General features: G+C 44.2%; 2 protein-coding genes across 6 annotated transcripts; both read right to left on the minus strand.

The window, feature by feature from the left end:
• Window positions 1–359: 359 nt before the first annotated feature.
• LOC134167802 (semaphorin-4E-like) lies at window positions 360–9,505 on the minus strand. 2 transcript variants are annotated; one of them, XM_062626850.1, is made up of 15 exons: window positions 9,401–9,505; window positions 7,841–8,133; window positions 7,318–7,463; window positions 6,930–6,989; window positions 6,650–6,748; window positions 6,381–6,482; window positions 6,097–6,205; window positions 5,595–5,746; window positions 5,099–5,274; window positions 3,581–3,737; window positions 3,080–3,302; window positions 2,508–2,623; window positions 1,923–2,089; window positions 1,676–1,728; window positions 360–1,269 (listed from the first exon to the last, which is right to left on the minus strand). In XM_062626850.1, exons 2-15 carry the CDS (start codon window positions 7,941–7,943, stop codon window positions 650–652), a joined length of 2,283 nt encoding a protein of 760 aa, XP_062482834.1. In that variant the 5' UTR covers window positions 7,944–8,133; window positions 9,401–9,505; the 3' UTR covers window positions 360–649. The 2 variants fall into 2 exon arrangements, with proteins under 2 accessions (XP_062482834.1, XP_062482833.1); XM_062626849.1 differs by having other exon boundaries at window positions 9,362–9,498.
• Window positions 9,506–11,224: 1,719 nt separating this feature from the next.
• SUGP2 (SURP and G-patch domain containing 2) lies at window positions 11,225–27,679 on the minus strand. Of its 4 annotated transcripts, none has more exons than XM_062626853.1 (10): window positions 27,448–27,679; window positions 24,676–26,331; window positions 23,732–23,849; window positions 22,550–23,058; window positions 22,258–22,369; window positions 20,961–21,481; window positions 20,030–20,094; window positions 19,207–19,343; window positions 15,856–15,976; window positions 11,225–15,664 (listed from the first exon to the last, which is right to left on the minus strand). In XM_062626853.1, exons 1-9 carry the CDS (start codon window positions 27,560–27,562, stop codon window positions 15,856–15,858), a joined length of 3,354 nt encoding a protein of 1,117 aa, XP_062482837.1. In that variant the 5' UTR covers window positions 27,563–27,679; the 3' UTR covers window positions 11,225–15,664. The 4 variants fall into 4 exon arrangements, with proteins under 4 accessions (XP_062482837.1, XP_062482836.1, XP_062482838.1 ...); XM_062626852.1 differs by having other exon boundaries at window positions 11,225–12,844; window positions 27,448–27,678; XM_062626854.1 differs by lacking the exon at window positions 15,856–15,976 and having other exon boundaries at window positions 11,225–12,844.
• Between the last annotated feature and the right edge of the window lie 286 nt (window positions 27,680–27,965).

Raw genomic sequence — 27,965 nt, forward strand, 5'->3', positions numbered from 1 at the left:
AAGGTCACTAAAAACACAGAAAAAAGAAGTGTGGAATGTATTTTGAAAGCCTAAATAAAGGGAAAGCAGAGGAAAATAGAGAAAGAAAATATACAGGAAGATGACTTGGGAAATTCTAACAAAGCACCAGATCTGACACCAATACTCACTGTGGTCAGTGACAAGTAATTTAACCTCACATGTGAAATGAGGAGAGTAGCAACCTCTTGGGGCACTGGGAAACTTAATTAGTTGCTATTTGTAGATTAAACAGAAAGTCTGAAGGTGAAACATTAAATGCCAACTATGAATAGCTCCTGAAGCATCAGCCTCTGGAACTGGGCAACCCTGCCCCCCCGTTACAGAAAAGTGGATCAGGATCAGGTTTTGAAAGAAATTTATTCTTATGGTTCTATCATGTAAAAAAGGCACCCGAACAAGGAAACTTGCTTTTAAAAGCAGTAACTGGTAACACATCTGTGTAATACACAACACAGCTTGTCTTCAACTCAGAGTTTCTGCCTCCTACCTAAATTGATATTCCACATTCCTTAACAGGACACATCGCGTCCCCTTCACCAAAGAGCTCTGTGGGCCACAAGCTCCCGGAGCTCTGGGTGAAGCTGTGTGCTGGTGCTGTGCTCCTCACAGCAAGCTCCTGAGCAGGGCTTCATGACCTGTCTGTTTGTGTGGCTGAACATTTCCTTTGACAGCCCAGCCCCTCTGCAGCCAGTGCTGGGCTTCCTGAGCCAGCTCTACCAGTGCGGTTTGGGCTGGTTTCTCTGCTCTTCCAAGGCAGAGATAAATGACTCTTGTGGAAGCTCAAAACCAACAAGATACAGCCAAGAAGAGCAGACCCAGCCCCCAGGAGTTTTAAAATGAGCTTCTCTCTCTGGCTCTCTGCAGAGTCCTGCTTTGCTGCCTCCTTCAGTGAAGGAGCTGGTACTGAAGACTGAAACCCTACAGCTTCTGTTTCCTTATGCTTATTTGCTGTGGCAATAATATTTGCTTCCTCTGGCTTTTCTTGGGCATAAAGGGCATAGTGGGCCACCGTGACAAGGAACTCTTTCCCTTTGGATTTCTCTACCGAGAGGCAATCATAGAACCCGGCCACGTCTGCTGTCACGTTAAGTATTGCCATTCCTCCATCATAGAGGAGATATCTTGAGGCCTCGGCCTGAATCCTGCTCCCATTAAACTTCCACACTACGCTTGCCAGATTGGACAGGGGAGCACACTGAAGATGAACGTTGTTTCCAAGAGTAAAGGGAATTTTCCTCACACTGTTTTCTGAAATGATGAAGACATTTTTTTAAGTCAGAACACTGGGGTTTCATTTTATTTACATAACCAAATATTTCAATAAAGGTAAAATCTAATTCACCAGTCTTGCCAATGGGCAATGAACAGCTAAGGGGTAAAGACAAAGAGCTCCCATCGCTCACAGGTCTGACAGTGACATCTTTCTGGCCTTATTATTAGAGGGGAGATTGAGATGAGCTTTTTGGCGGTTTTTCCCTGTGAGGGTGCCCAGGGAAGCTGTGGCTGCCCCATCCCTGGCAGTGTTCAAGGCCAGGTCGGACACAGGGGCTTGGAGCAAGCTGCTCTAGTGAGGAATTCTAGAAAGCATAAACTGAATAAGCATTTTGATCACATGAAGTTCAACTGTTGTTTCTTAACCCAGACATTCACATACCTCCACTAAGGCAGCTGGAGGCATCCCCGGCTTTCACACTTTGAATTAAATGCCTGGAAAAAAAACCAAAAGAAGGAAACAACAAAACCCACCAAAACCCAAAGAGATGCAAGCACAGCCCAGAAGTGTTTCAGATGTACCACTCCAGTTCTAGGAAACACCTGAGTCTTGTGCTATAGATGTTAAGAGTGCACCGATAAAGCAATCTCCCATCAGGTGCGCAGCTGGAAACCAGCTCTTTACTTACATTGAACGAGCAGTGTGTTCTGCCACTGAGACACATCCGTGAGCAGCTGGAGCCCAGGCGCAGTAGGGATCCCTTGCCAGGATGCAATCCATGCAGTACCTGTAGCGGTGGCACTGGCACACTGGAAGCTGCACCACTTGAGACTGGGACCCTCCGTAGAGCATTCCCTGGAAACGGGGAGGGAGTTGTTTTGCAATAGGGAGATTTCAAGCTCTTATTTCCTAATTGTGCTTATTAAAAGTATCAGTAAACTAAAGATCTTGTCAGAAGTGATGGGGATATGAGAAACCCCCTCAGCTTTCCACAGCATGGAAACCAGTCCCTGTTTCCACAGTAAAATGACAAGAGTTCCTTCCCTAACTTTTTTCAAGAACAGAAAGGCTTGTTTCAGTTATACTCTGACACCCACACATTCTTCTCCAGAAAAATGTTTCCTGCTTCTGTTATTGACAAATACATAATAGAAGCAGAATTATCTATCTAGACAGACAGAGACATTTACAGGTTATTTAAAAGCCAGGAGAACACCACAGAAGACAAGCCACTACAACAGCCCCCTTCCACATGCAGGGATGGAAGCTCTACCTTTTCAGAAGACAACTGGAGAGATTGTACAGGCTCCAGAGCCAGGAACAGCTGCAGTTCTTCCACAATGAGCATTTCCCCATCACAATTGAGAGCCTTATGCAAATATCCATCATCTACAGCAAATGAAATGTATTTCTAAAGAGAAGCTTGTTTAAACATAGCATAACATTTTAGCCTGGTCGTTCAGGTTGAAATGGGAGGATTAGCAGACATTCCTGGGCACAGGGAATTTCTGAAAGTCTTCAAAGCAATTCTCATTTTTGCTTTCAATGAGAGGAGCAATGATTTATTTTTTTTTTCCAGACCTCAAACAATCCCTGAATTTGCAAATATGATGTGAAGCCTCCTTTGATATGGAAAGTTTCTAAAGAAAGCCTTTTAATGTCCAACAAGAAAAACACAGTTAATCTAAGTGGGATGAAAATATTAAACTAGCAAGACAGCTTCTGAATGCAAAACTTCAAACAGAGCTGATGAGGAATTGCCCTTTTTTGAAGTCTCAAAAATAAAAATCTGGCACAAAATACAGAACAATGGGGAGTCTCTTTTCCTGCAATAGCAGCTCTTACCTGTTCCCAGAAACATAACATCGTACGTTTGTTGATCGAGGCCAGTGACTCTGTCCACCACGATCCTGGTGTAGTTTGAACCTCTCCTCAGCAGCACGGGGCTGTCACCAATTGGATTTACAGAATCATCCATTAGAGGGTGATCTCTAACAAACTGCAGGACTTTGTCAGGCAAGTCAGTAGAATTGTTATACCCCATCCTCCGGGCAGAGTTATCTATGCACTAGGAACAAAACACAACACGCGTGGGGATGCTTGGGTTTTCATTTCATTGAGGTATAGAGAAAAGGTGCATTTCCCTCTAAACATGCAGTTATTTCTACTTATCATCAAAAGGTAAACCACATTCTTTTGCTGTATGAGCTAGCCAATAACCCCGCAGCTTGTGGCAAGGAGGCTTTTCTAGGAACTTTGGTGTGATTGTACACACTGCATTTTTAGTGGTAAAAAAAGACATTCCAGAGGCTGGTTTTTAATTAGAACAGGTAAATTCATATTTACAGCACCAGGACGTGGAACTGGCACTTCTCCCCTGTAAACCATCCACTTAACAGGGGAATGTTCCACAGTTACTGGTCCCTTGTAGCTTCCTTTGGAGAAGACTTCCTGAATAGTTTTCATACTGTAGGCACAAACAGCTGATATGTCTAATCTTCCCCTTGGTAGAAAACAGAATAACACACAAAAGAAAAGGAGATTTTATTTTTGTTATAAAGAAAGAAATAGTGTAACACCACCCCCCCCCCCCCTGCAGTGCACACTGATCTTTCTCAGGATTAGTCAAAAGACACCTAACAGTAAAAATCCTTCTCTGTTGCAGTTTTCATGATTCACTGAGAATAAACCAAAACCACCAGTAAAGATGGTATTAAATATTTGTTAAATACCAAGTAACCACCCTCAAATAAACTGGAACACAGAGAATGAGAACCTCTGACAACCTCTCTTGTGGACAGGCCCATGGGCCCAAGTATATGGTAATCAATGTTCTGAAAGGATTCTCCTCCCTTTGGCTCCTCACTTCTGACACAAACCATTAATTCTTCTTCTAATCCCTTTAACTCATCTTCCTGAAAACCACAATTCCCTCTTTGCCTCCAATTACAACGTGTCTCAAGATAATGCCTGAAAATGGAGGGAGCCTTTTAGGAGCGTCTGGATCAGACACTGGCATGATTTCAGGTCTCCCAGGGTATGATACAGCCAAAGGAATAAATGGTCTACAAATTCCTCTCTTAGGCCACACGGAACCCAACCTGCCAGAAGCAGGAATAAAACCCGCTGTCATGGACACCCACCAAAGCTCTAGTGGGGATAAAGTGATGAGTAAATAGGTGGCAGCAGGTTAAGCTGCACGGTGGTGACTCTGCTGCATTCTTCTAAATCTGATGCTTTTACAAAACATGGCTCCTTTGGTACTTTTGGATATTCAGAGTTTTGATTCACTTTGTCTTGTTTTTCTTCATGAGTCAGAGCATTAAGAAAAAGCCACTGAACCCTAAAACTTGGATGGTTTTTTGATTGGAGTTCTGTTTTCATTTCCACAGAACATGACATTGGACAAGCAGACCATGACACATACTACTTATGGAGCAGGAGAATAATTCTGCACCTTGAAATGTCAGCTATTTCCTTTAGTGCCATAAGGACCAGAAGAATGCAAGGCTTTGTGCATGTCATTATGTAATTTTCTATGTAATGAGTTTTAATTGCCCCATCATCCAACTAGAGAAAACATAACTCTCAAAACTTGGCTTAGGAGAAGTTTTTGGTTAGTCTCTAATTGAAGGCTTTGGCCCAGGAATCAAACCTGTTTTGTTTCAGGTGATAATGTTTGCTCACTTGGATCAAGCTGTTAGAAAACCAAATGTAGTCCATTAAAACATGCAATGAAAGTAGCTGGTAGCTTCTGGCTCCGAGTTAAAGCCAAATGGCTGTACCCAGGCTAGTCCCACTGCAGTGAGAACCCTTCCCTCCATTCATTCCAAGCTCCAGTATGAACACAGCCCTCTATCTCACCATTGCTGGGAAAAAATGCCATAAAATATGCTGTCCTGCCACCTCCTTCTCCTAAGTAAAAAGATGTCCTGGACAATATTGAAATGGAAGTTCAATTCTGGAATGGAACAGGCAAGGCGGGACTTTAGAAACGATGTCCATCTTCTCTGCAAGACACGTTTTCCACCGAGATCTCCCTAAATGAAGGAATAACATAGGCACTGTAGGATGCATCAGGAAAAAGGTGTCATATTCATAACAGCGTTGATGTGTCGAAAAATATAGTTGGCCTTTCAATAGAAGTCTCAGTTCAAAGGCAAAGGCAAAAAGGTTGAAATGTGAAATGCAACCTGAATAGCTGGTTGTGTTCTAGCAAGAAAGTGGAAGCTAGTTGAGAAATAACTGCACACAAGAGAGTTCTCTTTGGTCAGGCAGTGTGGATGCCAGTGTCAATCACTCGAGTACGAAACTTCATCTGCAATACACTAATCAAAACCTTTATACTTCAGACACTAACTCTGCAGACACGGGCAATTCTGGACACCAGCAGCTTGTCATAGAATTCAAATTCAACAGCTGTTTCGGTGAAGAAGACATAAATTTTATCATCATCTCCGTTTGGATTAGATTCACTTTCCTCTACTATTTCCATGCTGACAAAGCTTGGTTCTGAAACACAAACACACAAAACACCGAAGTTTATTCCAAGAAAAACACAAATTCCAAATATTCTTTTAAAATTAATCCAAATTGAACTATTTTTGTGGACTAGTGAAAAGGCTGAAAAGTATTTATGAATCTATCCAATGTTATGAGAAGGAACTATGCTTTCATAAATGGCAAAGGGCTGTGGCTCATTTCATCAGTGCAGTCCATGCTCACAAACGTCTTTTACATTCTGTCCTTAATTCAAAAGCTCACATTACAAAACCAATCCATCACATCCTGCTGCACTCCAGAGAGAATTCATACACCAAACTGAAGTTCAAGAGACTGAAAGATATAAAAAAGCTTCTTACCATTTAGCCATGACGTTTTAAACTCTGTCCTTACAGGATTTCTCATGCTGCGAAGTATTATAGGTTCTGTGCCCAAAAAGTTATTTGAAGTAGCTGAGTAAAATTCCCCCTCTGGAAAGATTTGGAAGAAACAAACAAATATAAAGTACTTCTTTCTCAAATGCAAAGCCATCCGGTAAGGAACAAATTAGGTTTGGGAAGCAAAACCAGAATTAGGGTAATGGTATCCAATAGCTTAGTTTAGAGGAGGAAACTCATTTCAGGTTTCCTGTCAGTCCAAACACACCTACAAAAACAGACGCATACTTCTGAGTTGGTTCAAAGGGACACTTTCCTCTGCTCTCCTCAGCTCTTCCTTGCAAGCTGATGTTTGTCCCGTGGATAACCTATGTCAAACGATCATTTAAACAGGATGAGAAGTCACCTTCTGGTCTTTCGTACTGCTATAAAAGAATTAGGAAAGTTTTCAACAGGAATATTTTGAGCAAAGGGTTTAAAGATCTGCCACACTGCTCAAATACCTGCAGGAAACCCTTTATTCAAACCTAATTACCATGTAATCACAAGCTGGGTGATAGGCGTTCGTTCCACAGACATACAAGTAAGAGGCATTTATCTTATGGAGGAAGAGGATGTAGTTCTGGCATCTTACCTAAACCAGAAAATCAACAGAAAAGCTGTACAGTGGAGTGGATTGCACCTGACAATCTCCCCGTGTCTTAGCAGCAAGCAAAATAACCCAACACGCTGACAGGACTCTGAATTTGGTACAAAGAGGCTGTCAAAATCCTGTCACCATTTTTATTTCAGTTACTAACAACAGAAGTTCCTACCTTGTCCTTTCCTCTATGAATACATTCCAGCTGCCTTTCCTGTGTAGCAAACCAGTATTCCTAAAAGCCAGAAACACTTGTGAGGTGCTATGTTGCAATTACCTATTTTTTTTCCCCCACAACATTATGTGTCAAATATCCCTAAATAATCCTACCTTTGACCTTGTGGGGTAAAGAAGCATTTTTCTACACCTCTCCAAAAGCATAATAAAAAACCTGATGATAACAGATACCTGATTATAATGAAGATCCTGTGATAAAGTATCAAGCCTTGAAATAGTAATACTTGTAGTCACTTAAACTCAGAGCATGATGTTCACCTGAAGAAATCCACAAGCAAAGTATTTCTTTTCAATGAAGGTATGGAAAAAAAAGATCTTTCATTTACCCTTGCTATTTCTCTAGAAATATTGTTCAAGTCCAGAGCGAACACTGCATCTCTGCCTCCCACAAACAGGGTATTGGTTTCTTTGTCCACAAGCAGAGTGGAGACATTGGCTAAGCCTTCTTCCCTAAAGGTGGTGGGATTTCCTGCTGCAAAACACAGAAGAGAAGTTATTTTATTTAGCACTAGAATGACAATGTAATAAAAAATCCAGATTGAAAGCAAATTGTAACAGAACAAAGGGAAAAGCTTGTCCACTTTTCCAGGACATTTCCTGAATGCTAGGAAAGTGTTTGAATAAATGCAGAGATATTCTCTTCCTAATTTCTTACAGGCACATAAACAACACTGTTATAATTACCTGTAAGCCAGACCTCCAGCTACAACTACTGTTCAGGCATCCCTGTCATTCGGATGAGTGCATCTGCAACAGCCCATAGCATTCCTTTTTATGCCTAACAAATAATGAACTCCCAACACTGTGCTACGTTTCTTTCTGCTTGTGAAATGCCTGCGTTTCACTTACTTTGGTATTTTACTGTTTTTCTGGGAATGCAATTCCCAACAGAAGCTTTTGTCTCTTGAATTAATTGCAAAACAAGACAAAGGACAAGAGCAGTGCCACCCATTTTCAGAGATTCAGCTAGAAGGAAGCTCTTCCCCGTTGTTATTCCTTGTCACTAAATAACTGCAGGCAGCAATGTCTTCATGCTTCTCGGAAACGGCCTGTGGAGGCGCTCCGAAGTGGCTGCAGTCCTCAAATCCTTTCTGAAACTTGTCAAAACCTCTTACGTTTGCTGGTAACGCCTTCCAGACGTCCTAAAATAAAAAGCAGCTGAAGGTCACTGTGATACGTGGTGAATTCCTTTTCGTTGGAGCCCTTTTACAGGATTTAGTAGCTATTACAAAGCTGTGTATATGGGTTCGAACTGAAACAGGGGAAGGTTAGGTTGGATATAAGGAGGAAGTTCTTTACTGTGAGGGTGCTGAGGCACTGGAATGGGTTGCCCAGGGAAGTTGTGAATGCTCCATCCCTGGTGGTGTTCAAGGCCAGGTTGGACAGAGCCTTGGGTGCCATGGTTTAGTGTGAGGTGTCCCTGCCCATGGCAGGGGGGTTGGAACTGGATGATCTTAAGGTCCTTTCCAACCCAGACCATTCTGATTCTATGACGTGTAGTTACACTAACCAGAAGCAGGCACCGCTCTGATGGCAATCCCAAGCTATTCCCAGCAAACGCAGCTTTGTGCCAAGTCTGTCACTCTCATTTACAAGCTCAATGGCTCCGATTTCCGGTGGGGTAACTCCGTGTTGCTTCACAAACAGCAGGAACAAGTGGGATTGTTTTGCAGCAATCGGCTATTTGAAATACGGAAGAAAAACCATCGCTAAAATGGCTTTATTTCCAGTAATCCAGCAGGGTTTATAGGTACGTTAGATGAAAATTACATCTCCATGTAGCAAATGAACCTTGTGTTATTAAGACAGAATTCCCCTATTATTCATTAGAACCTGGGACACCTGATGCCTGGGATTTGGGCAACCCAGTCAAATGCGCACACCCACCAGCAGCACTGGTGCATCTGCAACTACAGAACGCACAAACCCACGTCCCACATCTGCTTCCGTAAGGAAGGGGAACGCTGCTCTTCCTGCACTTCCACCTGGAGGGCAGAACCCGCCGCTGAGGAAGGGGTTTGCCTCAGAAGCCAAGTCTGGGTTAGAACAGCGTCGAATGAGGCGAACAGGCTGGAGACCGCAGGGCGCTCGTGAGGCCCTGGTGTGAGCCTGCTCAGCCACGGCCCGCGGGCCAGCAGCACCCATCTCCTCCATGACTGGTGCCTGCCACCCTCGTTTTACACCTCCCTGCTCCTGGCAGTGAGAACAGCCGCGCTGTCCCCTCGCATCTGTTCCAATCCTAACTCCGACCCCCCCCCTGCCCCAAGGGCCGTTTCTGGACTGCACCGTGGGCAGAGCTGACACAGACCTGAAGGACAAGAGGTAGAGAGCACCCATGGCACCCCCCACAACAGCCCAACCCCGCACCACCCCATGGAGCCTCCTTGGTGCTCAGGGAACCCCACACACCCTGCAGCCAGCGCCGCGGCCGGGCACGAGCCCCGCTCCCCTCAGCACACACAGCCCCAAGATGGCGGCGCCTCCCTCAGCTCCTGCCGCCTCAGGAGTGACCGTTGGTCACGTGACCTGGCCCTGCTCCATGGCCGGGGCTGGGGATGGAGCAGTGGATGTGGGACGTGGGATGTGGGATGTGGCACCGGCCTCCATGGGCAGCGCTGGATGTGGGACGTGGGATGTGGCACCGGCCTCCATGGGCAGAGCTGTGCCGGGATCCACAGGGAAACCATGGATGTGGGATGTGGCACCGGCCTCCATGGGCAGCGCTGGATGTGGGATGTGGGATGTGGGATGTGGCACCAGCCTCCATGGGCAGCACTGGATGTGGGATGTGGGATGTGGCACCGGCCTCCATGGGCAGAGCTGTGCCGGGATCCACAGGGAAGCCGTGGATGTGGGATGTGGCACCGGCCTCCATGGGCAGCGCTGGATGTGGGATGTGGGATGTGGCACCGGCCTCCATGGGCAGAGCTGTGCCGGGATCCACAGGGAAGCCGTGGATGTGGGATGTGGCACCGGCCTCCATGGGCAGCGCTGGATGTGGGATGTGGGATGTGGCACCGGCCTCCATGGGCAGCGCTGGATGTGGGATGTGGGATGTGGCACCGGCCTCCATGGGCAGCGCTGGATGTGGGACGTTGGATGTGGGACCGGCCTCCATGGGCAGCGCTGGATGTGGGACGTGGGATGTGGGACCGGCCTCCATGGGCAGCGCTGGATGTGGGATGTGGGATGTGGGATGTGGCACCAGCCTCCATGGGCAGCACTGGATGTGGGATGTGGGATGTGGCACTGGCCTCCATGGGCAGCGCTGTGCTGGGATCCGCAGGGAAGCCGTGGATGTGGGATGTGGCACCGGCCTCCATGGGCAGAGCTGTGCTGGGATCTGCAGGGAAGCCATGGATGTGGGATGTGGGATGTGGCACCAGCCTCCATAGGCAGAGCTGTGCTGGGATCCGCAGGGAATCCATGGGTGTGGGATGTGGCACCGGCCTCCATGGGCAGAGCTTTGCCGGGATCTGCAGGGAAGCGGAGCGGGAACACTGTCCTCGCCACATGGCAAAGCCCATCTCACCTGCTGGCTGCCTGCACACTGGACCCCTCCAGCAGGCAGAGCCTGTGGAAGCGGCTGCTTCCAGAAACACTGGATTTCTCCATATCCAATCACCCCTCCAGAACCCGGTATCTCAAGGAGTTATGTTCATGAATGACAGAAGTCTATGGATGGGAACTGATCTACAGCCTCTTAAAGACTGGTGTTTAACGACCAGGATGACACAGTAGAACAGTGTGGGTGGTCCTGTGCTCAGCATGTGCAACCACAACTCCCTCTGGCCCTGGTAAATGACCCGCAGGAATGGCTACGGCATCAAATAAAGCCAGAACTTAGAGATTCTCTCTTCATTTTTGTGTGGTGACCTCCTCATGAGCTCTCCTTTTAGACGGTTTCTCTAAATTGCCATTTCCCATCCAACAATAGTTCCGGTTTCTGAAAATAGGGCTTGTCAACTGTTCCAAGATAAAGCTTTTGTTATCCATGTTATCCGTAAACCAAGGAGTCCCTAATGAACCTCTGCCAAAGAGGCAGCTGTTTTAGAACTCACATCTGGCTTTGTTGCTTTCTGTTGCTTTATTACCTCGTGGTGGGATAACAAAACACAACCTCCCCCTTCAAAGTCTTGGCTAGGAAAGAATTGTCATGGAAATGAGCACAACCTTCGACCACCGGCAATCCGGCACAGAAGAGCTGAAGAGAACACACGGCATGCCAGCACGTTCTTAAACAGCAGTAACTTTATTGCCCACAGATAATGCAAACAGATTCCAGCCTTGCTGCAATTCAGCAAGTTTCCTACTTGACAAGGTTCACAGAAAACTGTTTCTTTTTAGAAGTACCCTCTTGTTCTTTGAGCATATTCTCATTTAAGGTGTTTATTATTGCTCAAATCTACAGTCTGGTTGTGATTGGCCACTCAGTCATGAGATATGCAGGATTAAAGATGATACAGGACTTTCAGGGCTTCCCTTTTAATTAGAAAATATACCTGCTTGTAGGATAGAAACCATCTCAAATAACATTTGAATTTTTAAGTCCAGACTCGCTTTGGGCACGATACATCAGGATTAACTTTAAAGCAGAATGGGATATCAATAGAAAATATACTGTACATTGATTAGAGAACAGTCATCTCAGCACAGATTAAGTGTTCACACTAAGGATGCTGGAGTTGTCTTCTTCAAAATAATCCCCAAAATAAATAGGAAAATGTCCCTGGTATTACAGCAAAAAAAAAAAGCTTAGAAGGCAAAAAAAAGAAAAAAAAAAGAGAAAACATCTCAATTAATCCAACACAATTACTCCAAACAGCATATTACTGACTGTAGTTCTACTGTTAGGGCACCTCCCCAGAATGGGGATCTCATTTCTCTCCAGCGAGAGCAAACGTCCTTTCCTCTAGAACCAGGTCCTCACGTATAACCACTTTTTGAAGGAAAAAGAGGGAAAAGGAGTAGCCAGGGGTGGAACTTGTCTCTGTAAAGCCTTTCCTAGCTGTCAGTATAAAAGCAAGGGACGGGAGACCTGGCTGGTGTCTTTCCCAAGCGCCCACTCTCGCTTTACCTCTGGACAGAAGGCAGCTGGCTGCACAAGTGTTAAGTTTCAGCTCGGTGCAATTCTCCCCCTCATATCCTGTCTAAAAAAGGAATTTGAATTTAAAGGCAACAGTAAACCACACATATGTAAAGACAAAGCTCTGCTCTTTGAAAGTCAGTCCACCAAGAAAACCAGAGACAACTGCTTCCTGGGACATGGGAATAAAGGGTAAAACTCTCACATTCTGACTGGGGCATGACCATTTGGGTGCTCATGTGGGGAGTAACACTGTCAAGGATAGATTTAATGCCCTAGAAGCCACATGAAAAACCAACTGAGAAATGATTTAGTAGGTATTCTCCACAGAGACATTTAGCAGCACAGAAACAGAGGGACTTTCCTTCCCTCATGCACTATAAAATCCTGCTTTACACTAACATAACACTGCATAATCTCAATTCCACTTGTTAGTGCCAAAGTGATGCATATCTCTTACAAATGGCCAAATTCACAAGCAAAACATTTAAACCAGAAATCGTTTAGTTCTACATTTATTGCAGATATTAAAAGATTAACAATGCTAACATGTTTACTTACACTAGGAAGAAATGTCAGTTATCCAGTAACATAAATATCTCATTGCTACTAGCTTAGCACTACTGCCAACTTGCACGGAACAGAAACTAGCAAATTGCTCTACAAGATTAATGGCAAAAAAAACAACCAAAAGACAGTAGACACACCACTGAAGTTAGTTAAAATGTTCACTGAAGCTTGCAGTCTTCATGGAAGAGAGCCTGGAACTAAAATAACAGAAAAGAAGCTAGTAAACTTGAAACAAGGCAATGCATCTGCATAACAAATGTTTCACATGTACAAGTATTTCAAATTTGCTAATCAGCCTGCAAAAGCAGGTCAAAATAAAAGGGAATTCCTTTGGCAAAAGGAGCGTAAGGTCTTGGGAAAACAAGATAAAAGTGGCAAAGGGTAACCCACTTGAGAGCAACACTGGAATCTCAGCACCAGTACTCTCTGCTGGTATCTTGTCCAAAATTCAAGTTTGGCACAAGAAAGACAGCCCATACAACAGTCATCCAGGGCAGCAGATTCAGATTTTCCCAGTGTTCACGTTCATTCTCAAGACAGCATTATAGTAAACTGAACTGCCCTCAGAAAGGACAGTACCATTTCCCAGCTTGGGTGAGGTGTTTCACAAACGCACCCCAACCTCTGCCCACCAAACGTGGGTTAACACCAGAGCAGTGCAGAATGCTGACCTGGCCCCAAGAGGTTGAAACCTGCTGCGAACCTCCACCTCGCGCCTTGCTGCAAACAGCAGAACGAGCACCAAGAATCCTTCCAAAATGGAAATGTGAGAGAAGAGCTGAACTGGAAGTTGGCAGGGAAATAAAATTGGGAATGGCAACACTGGCAGCCTCATCACTGGCACAGAAAGAAAAGCTGAAGCCTTTTGAGTGGGTCTGAGAAATAAATCACAGGCCAACGCCACTGGTTCAAGTGCCATTCTAAACCAGACTGCGACTGACAGATCTCCCTTTTTGAAAGGCTCAAGTTTTACCATGTATTAGGCACAGGAAAGAAAGAGGGGCAGCAAAGAACACCCAAATAGGAACTCAACAGGTAAGCATACATTGCCAAGGACTGTAACTGAGACCTTTTAGTAGCCTGTGCTCCAAAATGATTGAGGATTTTAAACATCTCCAAGTAAAGCCTATGAGAAATGGGTGGGCTATCAAAAGTCCTTAACCAAGTCTGACAATTAGATAAACTCATTTCTTATGTCCTTCATGCTTCAACTTCTTGTAATATAAAGGGTGAAGACACGTGTGATATTCGTGGAAAAACAGAACCACCAATGTATTGTTCTGTATCAGCCAGTGTGGTTTTATTCAGTGAGGATGTGCTTCAAGGCAACAAAACCAGAAAATTACACTGCAACACAATTGTTTCTTATGGTTTCAAAGACCCACAAAGAAAAAAAAACCCAAACTTGCATTCATAAACTAAAACTGGTTGTTATAAGGAAAAGCTTGTTGCTATTGAATGAAAATGAAGACATTCCCTTTCAACCAACAGGGGTTTTAATGGGGAAAGAGTATGATTTTGTTCCTTAAACAGCAGGCACAGGCAAGCTGGTAACTGAAGAACACAGTTTCTTGCATATATGTCAGTGAGGAATGCGAGGTGCTGCCACGGGACCAGGGGGTGCTATTAGTGGTGGACCACAAGCTCTGTGCTCTGCAAGAAGCATGGTGTGGGATGGGAACATCAGCAAGACAAACACCCACTGCTAGTAAGCAAGACATGCATCAGCTCAAGATCAACTCTCTTCAAGAAAACTTCAGCAAAGTAGGTTTTGGTACTATAACATTCAAGTGAAGAGTTTTGCCTAATGATGGGGAATGAATACACTACAAGTGCACTATTAAATTCTCTCAGTAGTCCAGTCACAGATCCCTTATTAATGTGCAAGTCAGATAAAGATGAATGATCAGACCTCGAATCTTTTTTTGTGGTAACACTGTGAAATCTTTCTCATCTTCAGAGCTGCTTCACCAAGCAGTCAGGTAATGTTTTCTGCTGAAGCACAGTAGGTTAATCCAGTCTTCACTTTCAGGAAGTTGTGGAATAGTCCCTTAAAAGTACAAGCTTTTTTTGTCTTATGTCATGGGATTTTTCAATAACAGAACTTCTGCAGAACAAATGTTTAAAAGAAAAAAATGGCTCTCTAAATTGATGGTCTTATAAAACTGATCATCCACTTCCAGATGACTTCTGAATAGCTGACTTCCAAGGGTTTTCTTCAGGACCTTCTGCAGCCACATGACCTTCTGCAGCCACATGAACTGCACCTGCTCATGGCTTAAAATGCTCTGAGAAGGAAAGAATTTAGTCAAGAATTTGCTGGAGAAGAGCTGCAAATTCGTGTAAACCCAAAAAATACACTTCAAATATATATTACTTGTTGCTTACAGTGAGAGACCTCAGCAGCAGAGGCTTTCAAGGAACAGTTTAGTGTTCTCAGACTCAGATGAACTCTGTTATTCATCCTACTTTTAAAGTCTAGATTCCTATGTGAAATAAGCACACAGTTAGAGACTCTTCTTAAAAATGGCATGTGGAGGAAAGGGAACTGCCTTATGCAGACTCCAGAAGTAGAAGAGAAGATCAGACCATCAACAAAATGTAGTGTAATAAAATCTGACCTGCCTTGAAAGATTTGAACTTGAGAAGACTCTTGGTTTCAGAAAGGATCAGAGCCAAAGCAGGCTAAGTCATATTTTTCATGCTGCTTATTCTGGGTTTTTTTGGTAAGCCATCTCATCACAAAACAGGAATACTTGGCCAAAGAAAGAGGTGAGCAGGCACTTCCGAGAACAAAATCAGTTGTTTCTTCCTCAGAAGATGACATCCAAGTTGTTAGCTTGCACAGTTAAACACAAGACTAACTTGAATCTTGGAAAATGTTTTAATACATTAGTATTCAAGTCCACTACTATAGAACAAAGTGTTCTTCATACTGGCATGCTCTGCCGAGGAGCTTTCACAAGCAGCCTTTGCATATCCGTGCACTTTCTAGCGAGCGAGTCTTTATGTCAAACCTAGAAAGTAAGATTGGGGGTAATTCAGCAGTTCAAAGCAGTTCAACGTGGCTCTGGATTCTCATGAAATGGTAAGAAGCCAGATATACTCATGGAAATAGTAATATTTTCTTGGTAAAAGAAGACTTAAAAAGCCCTGGTACGTTAATGTTTGCAGGAATTCAGAAAGCAGACGTGTCCATTGCACATACCTATTTACTGGCTCTTTTCTGCCTGTACATTTGTATCATTCTTTGACGGAAAACATCAAATGCATCTTCTTTATTTTCTTCCCCTGCAACACCCAAGCCCTCCCCTGCAGAGGTAGCACCCCTAGGGAGTAAAATGAATAGTTAGAACACTCTGTTTCTGTTACATTTGACAATGTGCAGAAGAGATCTAAACAACAGCTTCCAACACAGACACAATTCAAGTGGAAAGCAATTCTGCTTCACTGGGGGGAGAGGGGGAGTGGAGGCTTCGTACCTGGCACACGAGATCAACCATAAAACAATCCCACCTCCCACTGCACATGCAAATACCCACCAGAAGAAAATGCTCCTAGGCTATTAAGGGAGCAGTGAAGATATAGTCATCCAACAGATCAAATTCTTGCATGAACTTTAACCACTTTATTCATGGTATACAAGATCCTCTGTTGAGAAGATGTCAAAAACGGCCTTGTTTCTTACATTTCAAAAATGACAGAAGTCAGAGACTTGGAGGAAACACCACGTAACTGCATAAAAGATGACAATTTTACCAAAGGATCATAATGCTGCTTAAAATGTGTAGCCCCCAAAGCAAGACACGAACCACAGACAAGCCCTGTCCTTCCACAAAGGAAATGAGTCATTAACTCCTCTCTTCACCCAAACATGCCAACAGGAGCAGACAGGCCTCAGCAGCATCAAACCTACTTTCTACCCTGAAGTAGGCGACCCACAAGAATACAGAGGTACAAATAATGAAACCCCATCTCCTTCTCCAGGCTGTGTGCATAGAACAGAGACATTACAAAGCCAAGACGAATGAAACCTCTGCCACAGGAATGATCCTCTGTGCTAGTGTAGCAAAATCTTTAGATAATATTAAAGTACAAAAACCTCTTTAGATTGCCCCATGTGCTCAAATCAGGTTTGCTGTGCTCTCAGGGTAAAATCTGAGGACTAGAAGTAAAGAAAACTTATTCTTATCCAATTTCTGTCATAATGGATCCACGTCAGCCAAGTAGATTGTGCAATTCTGAGAGAATATTTGGATTCTAAAAAGCAAATTCAACTTTACAGCCCACAGCAGAAAGCTGGGTGCTGTTTTTCTTGTCCCAAATGGGACAGTGTGACTTGGCAGCTATATCATCAAGTTCAGTTATGTTTTCTATTGTGGTTAAAAGTGAAATCACCTAAAAGACCTCCCAAAACATGGCTATTTTTGCTCTTTTGCACTACAACCTGTTTGAAGCAGACTCTCCTATTACACAATGGCTGCTTCATGCTTCTAACCAGAAAGAACAGACAATTTTGGTTGGCTTGGTTTTTATTTACACCACAGCTCCCTTTTAGATTACTTCCAGAATAAAAAGACCTCATTAAAGACATGAGATAATCACTCAGAGCAGGATCTGTCCCATAGCAATGCTCTCCCTTTGAGTGGGGGCTGGTTGTTTGGGGTTTTTTAAACATCTCTTACACCTGGTCAGACCCACAGCTCAAGACAGGGAAGAGCTCTCAAGACTAACCTGAAATTCCATTTAAAATCTCTAGAGGTATCATTTCCATGAGGAGTCACCATACATTTCATGGATCTCCTACAGTAACATACACCAAAATCTTCTCAAACCTGCAAATACAACTTGCTGCCACAGCCAAAGACAAGCTTTAAGCTTTCCTAACAAAACAGGGCCTCAAGTTTCTTTGTGTAACAAATAATGTGCCTGAATACATTGGGTTTAGATACCAGTGTTATACAGTGATCAGGGCATGATCTATACTGCAACTGGAGTCTCTCCAATTATTAATCCATCCCCTCCTGCTTAGAGAATGAGATCAGGCAGCATGTGCAGTTTCAAACAATTCATCAGTAGAAGAGCTGGTGATTTTCAAAGAGGAGGAGAGAGGCTGCAGGTTAACTAAATAAAAGACAAACTAACCAACTGCACTGTATCAAAGCAACTAACAGGAGAAAGCAAAGATTTAAACTGCACTGGTCTCATCCTCACCAAGATCGTCTCAGTGTATTGTCCAAAGACAAACTGGATGGGACAGTAGAGAGAGGTGCACACCAGGGAGATAATCAAAACCATGGAGTTCTCGCTATGTTACAGAAAAAGTCAACACATTCTTATTAGAGGTCCAGGAAGCAGTTCTGCACTGCTCTTTGCAGGTGGCTTTACAAGAGTGACACAGCCATGGACTCAAGCTGGAAAAACAGTATTTTCATGTATTAAAACTGCAGTTAAAGATGGGTAGAAACATTGAGAATGTGGGGAGCTGGGAGACCAGACACATCTGAATCACTCATGACTAACTGTGCAGCCAAACTTGTGCGGGAGCTACAGAAACAAAAGTTACTCAGATTTGGTCCCAAGGAGTTTTGAGGTTAAGAGCCAAAGTGGTGACCGTGAGAGCTGCAGGGGAAGTCAAGTACTGTCACATTGTCCATCTGCTGCTGGAAAAGGAAATACAGCAAATCTAGTGATGGCCACTGGACCACAGGGAGCTCTAAGGAAAAAAGAAAGAAACCACCAGAAGTATCCCACCAGCTAAAATGACCAGGAGGGTCCAAGGCACAAAGAGAACACAGAAATCCCTGGAGAAGGAAAACTGTTAAACCACAGACTGCATGTGTGGATAAGAAAGCTTGTTGTATGGGTTCAGAGAGAAACAAATAGTTTCCATCTCCTTATTCAGTCAGGGAGCTGAAGAAGGTATTACTCGTTCCCCATGCTGGCAGCAGTGGACACTGGATACAGCAACTTTAAAAGACAAAATGAAGATTCAAAACCAAAAGAATGTTTTAAAGGAAAGAGCACACTTACCTTCTGGCAGATGCACTTACCTCTCTCAGTGTGCACTGGAATGAATCACGTAATTAGAGTGAAAATAAACGTGTTGCCTACACCTAGGAGTACAGTGTATGACATTCCTAAAGCCTATTTATATGTTTCGTAGCTGGTGTGGCAGCAAGGAGATCCCTAGGATAATACTATGTATTAAAAACCCCAACCCTAAATCCAGCAAACAACAAAACCCACCTCCTGAAGAACAGGGCACCTCTGTATCTTTAGGGAGTGTCCACACACTGCAGCATTCATGCTGCAGCCTTCAGGGATGTCAAATCGGATGGCATGAAACAGCCACCCTCCATTCAGACCAGGCTTTGCCTCCCTGGCCAGAGACACGTGAAGTCTCCACGTTCAGCTCTGCTGAGGCCAGAGGCCAACATGAGGAAGGAAACACACCACTGAACTGGCCCACCTAGGTGCTTAGAGAGACCTGGTGACCAGGAGAATCCCAGCCTTTTCCAGAGGTGGCAGATCTCTGCACTGTGTCCCCATTACATACACTTTTACAGGCTCTCTGATTCCTTTTCCTCGTGAACCAAGGCCATGTCCTTCCTGCCAGCCCATCTTCTGAAGCATCTGGAAACCCACATTCCTGTTTGTTAGCTTCTTGTGTGAAAATTCCAAATCTTTTGGTTTCTGTGGAGAGAAGAATAACCCCAGAAAAAACAAAGGGTAGGTTTTTTTTGTTATACAGGGAGACCATGGATTAAAAATCCCTCAAATCCCCACCTGCTCCCCAAACTAAGTGTGTCCGAATTTCTGGATATACAGGAATATCTTCTAAACAGCACTTCACTGGCCACACTGAGGAAGTCTATCAAAGAGAAGACACCTGACTTGCCAGTTAAATATATATATATATGTATTTTTCAGGTTCTCAAACTGTTTAATTACATTATTAAAATAGCAAAGAATCGTGTTTTGAAAGGTAGTTCTGTTATTTAATATCAACTATTGAATGATCTAATGATTGAACCTCCATTACAAATACAGAACATCTCCCCAGCTGTGGGAAGTTACAGCCTGTTTTCCAGACAGCAATGCACTGATTCCTTTCTTCCTTTTCAGCTTTTGTATTTTAATAGAAGACAAGGATAATACACATCTTTTCAACAGTGCTGTAATCATTAAATGTTGCCTTTTGACACAGGTAGTTACAAGACAACAGGAGCCATGGCTGCCCTGAGGTTTAGTCCTGGCTTCCAGGGTCAGGCTCTTCAGGTTTTAAGTTGATTTTATGGCAATGACACATTTTCAGGGGGGGTCTCTTGTAAAGCCAGTGGGCTCTCAGAGTGCAATAACAAATGAGAAGAGTTCTTTACCTTCTTCTTCTTTGTAACTGGGCAACCACGGGGCCTATCATAAGCAATTCTGACAGGTTCGTGCACTGCAAGTCAAATCAAAGACAAAATTCAGCTGCAAAGAAAAACTACTTTCATGCAGAACTCCCCAAGTACATCTCAAGCAGGACTCAACTCAGTGCCTTGGCCTAAAATCAGAACCAACAAGAAAGACCAGAATAAAACCGAGACAAATAGAAATGGTAAGAACTTTTTCCGCCACCTCCACCGCAAACAAAGTAATTAGTACACGCATGTATTTAGTTTTGGACATATTCTGCCAGCAATACACTGATGGATGATACACTATAAAGGACTTTAGATCTTTCATTTCCCTCAGCTTCTGTAATACTCATAGAAAATTCAGCCTGGACTTAAATGAGGTCATTGTATACAATTTTCATCTCACAAATGATAACCTTCACCAATAAAAACCATTATGCAAAGAAAAGCCATTTGTTAAAGCAGCTGCAGAGTACATAGAATCAGTTTTAAGCTACTTATCTTTCAAGTCTTGGACTATCAGGACCCACCCTTGCTGTGGCCATATGGACATCATTTGACAGGCCAATCCACAGTTGGAACACGTTTAGTCAAACACTCAAAGTCTGTTCAGTACTCTCCTTAAGTCTGTTAAACCTTATGTACACTGACCAAACAAACCCCATAAAACTACTACTGGGAGGTTTTTAAGCAGCAGAGTGGATAACATTCACATCTACTTAGGGAATATTTGAGGAATGATGATGTGAACTTCGCTATTGCACTACAATACAAAAACTTACACAGTTTATTTACATTCTCCTTTGTCAGCTGCATTAATTCTTTTAGCCAGCAGCAGCCAGCAACAAAGTACATAAAAACTAGGAATTCTTTACTGATACCTACAAAATATCCTTTAAGTAACACCCACCTTTTGGTTCTTCTATGAGGCAAATCCTTTTGGATGCCGGAATCATACCCACTTTCAGAGACTTGCTGCTGATTCGTTTGCGAGGAAATGGGGTTCCAGGAGCAGGAGTGGACGCCTGTGTCGACAGATTGGGTACAGCACCATCAGATGATGTGGCTAGCTGCACTTCACCTGTGGACATTTCCTCTCCTGGCTTGGAAATCATCTCTTCAGCTAGGTTTTCCACACTTCTACCTGCTGACACGTCATCCTCTTCTCCCTCCTCTGCTTGCTCCATATCCATTCCTTCCAAAGACTGGGAGATATCATCCTCAAACTCAGCTTCCTCCTCGTTATCTTCTTCCTCCTCTTCTTCTTCATCCTCTTCCTCTTCCAAAATATCCAGATTTGCCTCTTCAGGTTTAGCACTCTCCCCACCATCAGCTGCTTCTGACACAGCACTGAAGTTAATGGATGGGCACAACTCATAGACTTTCATTCGGTAAAATTTGAAGGCAGAACTGTTTCGATCCTGTAGAAACCTGAGCAAAAATTAAAGTGAAATAATATCAGAAAGCAATTGTCTTTACCTACCATGAAGTGAGACAACAGAAATAAAGCTCCTAGTCATATTTTGTAGAACTGTAGGATTCCCCAACAACAGCAATGGTTCTCCTCAGTTCTCACAGACTGAGTTTGCAGCAGCACATCTCAACCTGTGCTGTAAAGAATTCAGTACAATTAGTTGCATTATATAGTTGGAGACACTATGACAAGATGCCAGCTTGGGATGACCGAGAAGGCGAACAGCAGACCCCACAAGAGAATTTGGGTCTTCTGAATGTCAGTCATGTGGCCTATGTGGCAATAGGGGTACTGATTCTGAGAGACAGAAGAGACAACAGGGCTTCCTTTTTACTAGTACAGTATGACTACAAGAGAAAACCTATGCTGATTTACAGCAGAGCACTTGGGCTACTGTCATCAGAGCCTTGCTTCAGAAATGAACAAGACTGAAACTACTTTGGCAGAAACTGTTTCAAGATGCAAGCTGATTACTTAGGATATCAAAAATAAAATACATCTATCAGTGCATGTACACATTTGGGAGGAGCAAGGTTTCAGGTATTTACCATTACTGGAGGTGCTGAGCAGAACAACAGGGAGTACTGCTCAGAATTTCCCTGTTCCCAAACATATTGAATAAAAGCATACATTCAGCACACCAGAAAAGGAAATATCTCCTTAGTAACTGCCTCAATGCATTCTGCTTTTCCTTAGGAGTCCATTCCTACAGCTGAACGTGTGCCTCACTCACCAAAGGTCTGGGTTGTCCATGCTGTTGTCGATGCTGAACTGCTCAATCTCTGGTCCTACCTGAGCAACAAACTTGGCAAGTTTCTCAGCAGTTTCCATTGTTTTAGCATCCACTGCAAGAAACAGAAAGCTGATTATGTACAGTTTCATCCAAAACCTGCACTACTGGAAGCTCAGTACAGTTGAGAACTACTTTAGCAAAATAAGTGATTTTGGTATTTCTGTGACATTCAATGCAAATTTTTTTCTCATATAACTTACAGTTGAAAATCTAATCTTGCAGCTTCACATACCATCAGGAAACTGAGAGGGCAATGGTGGGAGGAGGTCAGGTGGTGCTGAGAAACCCTCAGAATCTGCCCTTTCTTCTTCTGGCAGAGACACCTCCGAACCAGCGGCACACTGTGAGGGTGAGGTGGCATCCAGGGAAGAGCTCTTCTCACCCAGGCTGGGCTCTGAGGCAGAAGGCTTTGTCTGGACTGAACCTTGAAGATGCTTGTCCTGGTGCTTCAGCACCGTCCCAGCTGAAAGCACAGTCTGCGTCCCTGTGGATGCTCTCTTCCCCCTCCTTCCTCGAGCCACACGCTGTGTGCTGATCCCAAGCCTTTTCCTTTTAAACAGCCTTCTCTTAATACTGGCCACCTTCCTGGCATAGAGCATGGCCCGCACGGCTTCTGCTGAAGAGCCTTCCAGTGTTCTGCCCTCCACACCCGCTTCCATGCCAGGTGACATCCGCCTTTGCATCTCTGCTAACTTGAGTCTGTAATACTTGTATTCCAGACTATCTTCATCAGACAAGAACCTAAATAACATCACATCAACAAAATGAAAGCCTGAGCTGAAAGCACAACTGAGCTCAGATTCTCAGAGCAAAACGTCTGCAGCAACTGACCCTTTTTTCCAGGGGTGTACACAAGCTGCTAGACTAACATTAGCCTCAGAATAACACCCAACTCCACTTGTATAGCAGTGAGTAAAGCATGCCAAGGAAGTAAATGATGGAGAGGTTTGACATAAATCATTTGGCTAGTAATTAAGCAGCTATGCTGTAATTCACACATTAAGAGATACTGTCAGATTAAAAGATCATCACACTTGGAAGTGTCTCAGCTTTCCTTTTCCAGTATTATTTAGAACATAAGATCAGTAAGTCTGTCACCTCACTGTGTGTTTATACCAGCTACATTTGCTTCCTATTCTCATTTTGTGCATGCAAATTGCTTCTAACGCCCTGCATTTGGATTGAGGTGCAGCCATTACTGACAGATCAAAAGCGTCATGAGCTACAAGACAAAACAGAAGTAACAGGACATTTTCCAGGGGTATCAGGAGATGCAATGGGCTCAGAGAGTCTGATTAAATATACAATAGGCTTTGATCTTACACCCATCCAATGAATATTAGATTTAATTAAATCTATTCCATAGATCTTTGCCAGCAAGCAGCATTACAACACACTGTTCAAACACACCTACCAATACTCAGGGCAGCTCTTCTGAGCAGTCCTCTCTTTGGCAGACAAGGTTCCTGACACGATGCTGGTCACCAGCTCTTCAATTGTCTGTACAACCTTCCGATCGGCTCGCTGTGGGACTGTGGGGAAAGGGAAAAGTAGTCACTTTATTCTGCTCATCCACAGAGCATCAATGTGGCATCTTTTTTATTCTTTGATACACTGACATTTGCAATTTTTCAACATTAATAAATAGAAAGGCTGCACTTAATATAAGTGAAGGAAACCTCAAACTTTCTCTTTTCTCAACTCAGACTCTAGAACAGTTTATTCTGAGCAGTGGCTGTGGTTTAAGAAACTCACCCCTTGGCCATCCTGGGCAAGTGAAGCCATCTTTTGAAAGGCAATTACCGATTGTACCAAAGGGAATTTGTGCAAAATAAGTATATGTGAACACAATTGGGAAGGGAGGAGCTCCAAATCATTCACTGTCAGTGCTGCAAGATCTCCCTGAGAAAGCAGATGACGTTCAATTAGGAAAAAACAGATGAGTGTAGTAGTGAGTAAGAATGCTTTAGAAGATGAACTAATTGGTCTAATAGAGTAGAGGAGATCTATTCCTATAGATGGTAGTATAAAAACAACTTCCAAGACATCTGCATCTGCCAAAAGCACTGATGGTAACACCTGCAGCTTTGCTTAGGTGCAAATACTCCCTCTAATGCAGGCAGTTGCAGCTGCAGGCATGGCCTCCCTCCAGGGCTGGCACTGGGGGGCAATGGAAGAGGTCCAGGGCACGAGGTGGAAATCCTACATTTCAATATAAGCACGTGCCAAAGACTCACATGGAATTCCCAGAACTGGGAAATCCTGACCTAATGAAATCATTAAAATGACAATAAAATGCTAGTGACAAATAAAGACATTATATCCTTCCAAGTATCTTACAACAGTTTACCGCATTACCTTTTGGATCAGGAGAGGGGTTTATAAGCGGTTCTGTGGACTCCTGCTCAGTTTTTTTCATCTGAATGGGATATCCACTCTTTTCCAACCAAGCCTTCAAGTTTTCAATGTACTCCCTTCCAAACAATGTTGAATCATCAAAGTTTGGGAACAAAGTTGGTGCTGGAGCCATTTCCTGGAGCCCTACAGCCTCAAGTATTTTCTCTTGCCTGAAAACAGATGCTAAGGCGAAGGTCTGCCCCAGAAGTGCTAAAGACTTACGACAGAGAGAAACAGTGGTCTCAAAAGCACTTGCCATTTCTCTGGGATTCCCAAACCCACTCGTCTTGATGCTCAGCTCATAGGCATTACAGGCCATCAGCAGCGGAGTGACACCTTTCAGGAGGCGGTCCTGGAGCCTCATTATGTATTTATCAAAAGGCTTGATTATCTCAAAGAAGCAATTCTTTGTTTTCACAGCACCTTTGTCCAACAGCATGTTTAAAAACTCATTGTCCACTTTGGGAGTTTTGAGAGCAGCATGTTGTAAACTCTTGATAGTAAAGAAACAATAATCTCTGTGTTCTGGCTTCAAGGAGCACTTAAAGGAGGCAAGCATTTTTGCACAGGTTTCTGTCTCCAGCTCAAAGAGAGCTCCGAAGAGCCGGGAAAACTCTGCATCAGTTTTTATCGCATGAAACCCAGCCCACTTGATAATTTCTATTCCAAATGTTGAAAAAATGTCTGATTTGTCCACAAGGTCAAAATTGAGATTTCTGAAAACGTGTGCAGGCTTTGGGAGCCTGAGAATAGGTCTCTGGGTTGTTATAGGTTGTGGAAGCAACTTTTGACTGGGATGCTGGATGGGCACTAGCCTCTGGCTGGGTCGCTCAGCATCTTCTGGCTCAGGCTGCTCAGCTAGTGTCTGGTCGAGGCCTGGCTGCAGCTTTTTAGTGTTCCACTTCTTGTGGGGAGCTTTGATCTCTCCTTTGAATACTTTAGTTTTAACAGCACCCCTTGCAATACGCTTTCCTCGCAGACCTCTTCCCCTGCCACTGTTGCCCCTGCGAATCGGGGGTCGGAACTCGCCGTCAGATTGAATTCCAAAGTCTACATCATAGTCCTGATTTTCCATACTGCCATATTCATCTTCCATGAGTCCTGGTGATCTAAAATCACCTAAAATATCCGAAGAACTAAAATCAGTTTCATGTGGTCCAGTGGATTCCCAAGAGTCAGGAGGGCAGTAGTCCTGGTCATGAGAAGCCAGGCCCACATACTCCCGGTCATGGGAAGCTGGGTGCCCATATTCCTGGTCATGGGAAGCCGGGCGCCTGTACTCCTGGTCATGAGATGCTTGGTGCCCAAACTCCCGTTTGCGTGCAGCTGGACGCCGGTATTCCCGACTGTGCGAAGCTGGGTGGCCAAATTCCCGGTCACGGGATACCGGGTGGCCAAATTCCCGGTCACGGCATGCTGGGCGGCCAAACTGTTCATGGTAGTAGTTGTCTTTCCTTACAAGAGGATTGGCAGTCCTATAGGAAGGTCCTGGGTAGTCATCCCTGGGGTCTTCACTCCAATCATCATGTGGATGGTGCTGAGCGTTATCGTGAGCATATCTTCCATCATCATGAAAGCTGTTGTCATACCTTGGTCTTGGGACTGGCCTTGAACGAGCTGTAACAACAAAAGCACAGAGACACCAATGCCTTGCAGGTAGTGCCAGAAAAACCCTGATAAACACATTTAGACACTTAGAAGAGTCAACGGATCAAAGCTCCTGAAGAACAGTAATATATCTAACACCAGGATATTCCCATTTGCTTCTTTATGTACATGGAATAACTGAAATAAGCAAAAAGCCACAAATTAAACAAAACCTAAACACACAGTCAAAACAGTTATTAAAACTTCTATGTCCACTCAAACACCAGCTCTGTGTTACAGTTTGGTTATGTGGTTTAGTTACATGGTTTATACCCCATTTTCCACTTATAACTTCCTCAGACTTGGAAGATGCTCATGTTGTGCTCAAAAGGCTTCCACTCTGATTTTACAGATGTAAGACTATCAAAGCTTGTACTTTCTGTTTCCACACTCAATTCTGGACCTTCTCCAGATCAGATCTACTACAGATCCATAGACACTTATCCAACACACCATTAAAGTCAGATATATCAGGATTTCCTGTAAAGTATCCAAGCTTCCCTATTCCCAGAAGTTAAATTCAGAAATCATACCTGGACAAAATATTTAAAATAAATTATTGCTTTGGAGCTTATACAACTTTAAGAGATCAAAACTCTTAATTTCCTATAATTGTAAAAGGTTAATTTTTTTTAGACATTTTAGGTTTCCAGTTTAGAAAATGAAAGAATCTGCAGATGATGTTTTGTGCGTGTTCAGGAGATTAATGTCCTGCTTTTAGCTTCTGCTCCAAAACTAACATTAAATAAATGATCCAAAGGCTTCCAATGCACTCCTACATTTATTTAACTTGTCAGACATCAACAGAATTCCACCCTGCAGATGTCTCTGGAGACCTCCTGAAATTGGACCGACTCTCTGACAGAGCCTGAACAGAATTCCTTTGTTTGAAATTCGGTTTTACTGCCTGGAATTTGCATTCCACATCGAAATAGTGTCAGTCACAGCAAGCTATTAGCCTCTTAAATGAAAATGGATGTGGAAAACCACCAGCACAAGTCCACATTTTAGGCAAATACACATAAATGGAAGGCAAGAAATGTAACCCAGTGTGATCCAGGGCCCGTCACACCCGCGTTTCATTACCTTTAAAACGATGGATTGTATCTTCTACGGCATCACCCCGGTCCATGCGATACCTTTTAACTTTGTCCTGCACTACAGCATCAAACGTCTCCCGTGTGATCCGCCGAGAGGCCATTTTTATCCTGTAGCAAAACAGCACAATGCCGCCCCTGGCCGGGGCACGGCCGATGGGGAAGGTCCTGCCTCTGCCTCCCCGTTACCCCGGACCCCCCCCCCCCCTCACTGGGCTCAACCCTGGTGGATTCCCGTCAGCGCTGCGGAGGGGGCAGGCACCTCCCGGTCCCCGGTCGGGGCGGTGCAGCCTGAGGTAAACCGCAGCGTGAGGAGGAGCCGCTGTGTTTGGCGCCTTCCCGCCCCTCACAGGGCGACCCTAGCAGCCTCCTGCACACCCACCCCACGCTGCCACAGGCGGGGACACGGGCAGGAGAAGGGGCACCGGCAGGACCAGGGGCACCGTCCCGTCCCGCCCCGCCCCGCTCCGTCCTGCCCCGCCCCGCGTCCCGCCCCTCCGGGAGCCG

The sequence above is a fragment of the Pezoporus occidentalis genome, unplaced genomic scaffold, assembly GCF_034315485.1.
Source record: "Pezoporus occidentalis ecotype Australia unplaced genomic scaffold, CSIRO_AGI_Poc_V1 ctg299, whole genome shotgun sequence".
In the NCBI taxonomy this organism is placed as follows: Eukaryota; Metazoa; Chordata; class Aves; order Psittaciformes; family Psittacidae; genus Pezoporus; species Pezoporus occidentalis.

Excerpts from the sequence above, each read along its gene's own strand:
- LOC134167802 (XM_062626850.1), bottom strand. The coding sequence starts at position 7,943 with ATGGGTGGCACTGCTCTTGTCCTTTGTCTTGTTTTGCAATTAATTCAA. Across the intron at positions 3,303-3,580 it reads CAGTTCCACGTCCTGGTGCT|TGCATAGATAACTCTGCCCG; the intron begins GTAAATATGAAT and ends TTTTGTTCCTAG. Across the intron at positions 1,729-1,922 it reads GAACACACTGCTCGTTCAAT|GCATTTAATTCAAAGTGTGA; the intron begins GTAAGTAAAGAG and ends TTTTTTTTCCAG.
- SUGP2 (XM_062626853.1), bottom strand. The coding sequence starts at position 27,562 with ATGGCCTCTCGGCGGATCACACGGGAGACGTTTGATGCTGTAGTGCAG. Across the intron at positions 26,332-27,447 it reads TACAATCCATCGTTTTAAAG|CTCGTTCAAGGCCAGTCCCA; the intron begins GTAATGAAACGC and ends TTGTTGTTACAG. Across the intron at positions 19,344-20,029 it reads CAGTTACAAAGAAGAAGAAG|AAACCAAAAGATTTGGAATT; the intron begins GTAAAGAACTCT and ends TTCTCTCCACAG.